Genomic DNA, 3,032 nt, shown 5'->3' with positions numbered 1-3,032 from the left:
ATATATTTATTAATTATAAAACAGTATTTTGACAAAAATAAAAAAATATTCTATACTATGGTCAATGAAGTATAAACTTCACCAAATAATAACAAGTAACGATTTAATCAATTTGCAAAGCTCAACAGAAACTTGAACTTTACACTTCTTTGATAAAAACAAACATATTCTTATAAATAAAAAACTTGCTTTTAAACATAAAAATATGTGAAGTCGGCGTTTGTTATTTTATATAGTAAAATGTTCTTTTTAGTGTTTATTATACATTAAAAAAAAGAGATTTAAATACAGATTATTCTCATTAAATATATTATTTTTTAATAAGTGAAGTCTGTCATAACAAAATGTGAAAATGAGGGAAATGAAAGAATAACTGGCAAACAGAAATATTACGACTTTATTGTAACTTATAATTTAAAAAGATTATTCATAATTATAACTCGCAATAATTATACTCGTTATTAACATACTACTTTCCGATTTTGTCACATTATTAGATCCACAAATGACGTTCAATTCGTTCGCAATATGAATCTGGATCAGAATGCGCAAAATGTTCGAGGATAATTGGATCTCTATACTGATTTGGATCGTCCAAAAAGTATATCGGTTCTCCATAGTATGTTCCCACTTCCCATCCTTCAACATTTTTCATCAATTCTGTCTCGATGTCGCGATTACGTCTCATTTGTTTCAAGACACTGCATGGAAAAAAGGAAAATGATTATAACTGATTCCATTATATTATGATATACATTTAGATATTTTAAATAAATCAGCTTTTTTAATACATACTAATCCAGTACAAGTAATCAAATTCATAACTGTGATGAATGGTCATTCAAGTATACTGGATTAGTATACATTAAAGGTTGCCTTATATAAAATATCTAAATGCAGTAACATTTACTTAACTTTGACAATGAAATAATACATATATATTCAATTAAATAACGTGACAATATTATTAAGTAATTAATCGTTTAATAGATTGATATTTCTTTACATTTCATGTTGCTAATTTCAGCAGCTTTTATGCACTAATCTGGTATAGAGTGCAAATAACCGAATTCGCTATTAATTAAGCCTCCAATTGTACTAGCTTATGAATACTATATTTTAAATGAAAAATATACGTCCTTACGCTCTATCTCGTTCCGCCAACAATGCTGGAAATATAGCCCAACGTGCACTTCTCATCTCAATCTGTTGACGTCTAACTTGTTTGAAACTTAGGTAATAGGCATACAGTCCGCCGAACGTGGTGGCTAGGAACAACGCAATTGTGCTTCTAGCTATAAAATTTCGTTACATTATTATATAACCTACCAATAAGACAATCTTTTTGCATTAATTAGCCAATAAAATTTTCAATCAGTTAATAAAGTTGGTTACAGAAATATCTTTACCGCCGACAATGCTGCGTAATTTTATTCTTTCCGTTTGTATGTGACCATAGCCTCCTTTCGGTGGAAGATCCTGTATTCTTTTACCGTCTACTGTTGCATTCATCTTGTTTGTTTTCTTCTCAGCGACGATGTTTGAACTAGAGCATCACTCAACATGTACCAAGGACTTCAAAAGCATTTGTTCGTCTGTAATCTGCCTTATGATTACAGCAAATTATCTGCCGATACTTGCCAATACTAGGCAGATCGACAATCGACACTGACTAATTGACTAAGAGAAATTACTGAGTACCGACTACCGACTACCGGTAATAAGGCTTTCAACCTATCAGATATTGGATACACTGGAATACACGGTTTCTGATAGGTTGGATTTCCGTATTCCTTATTCCTAATTCCTTATTCCTTCTATTGTGGCTGCACCTTAACAGTCTTGTAAGGCCTGTTCTACAATAGAATCGTAAGCAGTAAGCTGTAAGAAATTAATTAATTATAGTCGATTATTTTTCTTGCACTCAACTGTGACTGGCGAATTTCTTATGGCTTATGACTCGCGATCCTATTGTAGAACAGGCATAACAAATGTAAGGGAGTGTTCACACCTTGGCGGAAAAGCGGAACCTAAGGCTCTGCATACAATGAAGGAAATATTAAGAATAGGAATAAATATTAAAATTTCAACCTATCAAAAACTATATATTCCGATGTAACCGGTTTCTGATAGGTTGAAATCTCTGGCCAATTTTTTCTTTACTCTAGATAAGAGATAACCCGAATATCTCATGGATGAGGTTATCAAGAGATGAAAAAATTAGCCATTATTCCCTGTTTCTATTGAATGTGTTATTGAATGGATTGGCTATCGCATCAACTTCGCGCGGCGAGCATTGCCACGTTCTGTATGCAGAAGCCGGTTCTACATTAGTTGCAAGCTGATCGTAAGTTTGTTGCGACAGTTAATATATCAAGCGTTGATTTCAAAGATTTCAAGCTTCAGATTGGCTGTCGCAACAAACTTATGATCAGCTTACAACTAATGTAGAACCGGCTTAAGGGGCTCCGCACAATAAAAAAACAGGGAACAGAAAACAGAGAATAAGAATTTCAACCTATCAGAAATCATATATTGTGGAATACACAGGTTCTGACAGGTTGAAATTTTTATTCTCTGTTCTCTGTTCCTGTTATTGTGCGGAGCCCCTAAGACATAATACGTAATACTTTTAAACAATTATAAAGATGTCTATTCTTATTGGAAAAGAAACCCCGGCGAATGGAAAGCAAATCGAGACGAAAAGTGCAACAAAAAACGATCTAGACATTTTCATTCTTTTTTTAACTGAAATATAAGAGTAGATTATTTTGAATTTTGTTTCCCGAAAAATGGCTCAATAGTAAAAGTGAAAAAGAATAATAATAACATAATGATATTTTTTTACTTTTGAAGGTTTTTAAACGTTTTTTACCTTTATGTTATTTAAGTTATATTCCTACATTCTCTTTTCAAGGAAAATTTTACTGAGTATAATTCGGATATTCGGTACTACAATCGCCTATTGAGTGCTCAGCAAACGAGAATGGATTGATATGAATTAAAATGGATTCAGATTTTCAGAAATATTA

General features: G+C 32.1%; 1 protein-coding gene across 1 annotated transcript; it reads right to left on the bottom strand.

Annotated features, from left to right (window-relative positions):
• Nucleotides 1–380: 380 nt before the first annotated feature.
• On the bottom strand, nt 381–1,690 carry LOC108754950 (NADH dehydrogenase [ubiquinone] 1 alpha subcomplex subunit 13). Its single transcript, XM_018497630.1, has 3 exons — nt 1,410–1,690; nt 1,145–1,295; nt 381–701 (listed from the first exon to the last, which is right to left on the bottom strand). Exons 1-3 carry the CDS (start codon nt 1,510–1,512, stop codon nt 494–496), a joined length of 462 nt encoding a protein of 153 aa, XP_018353132.1. The 5' UTR covers nt 1,513–1,690; the 3' UTR covers nt 381–493.
• Nucleotides 1,691–3,032: the final 1,342 nt, after the last annotated feature.

This window comes from Trachymyrmex septentrionalis, unplaced genomic scaffold, assembly GCF_001594115.1.
Source record: "Trachymyrmex septentrionalis isolate Tsep2-gDNA-1 unplaced genomic scaffold, Tsep1.0 scaffold83, whole genome shotgun sequence".
NCBI lineage: Eukaryota > Metazoa > Arthropoda > Insecta > Hymenoptera > Formicidae > Trachymyrmex > Trachymyrmex septentrionalis.
The sequence above is the reverse complement of the archived record's forward strand: the minus strand, read 5'-3'. Positions and strand labels throughout refer to the sequence as shown.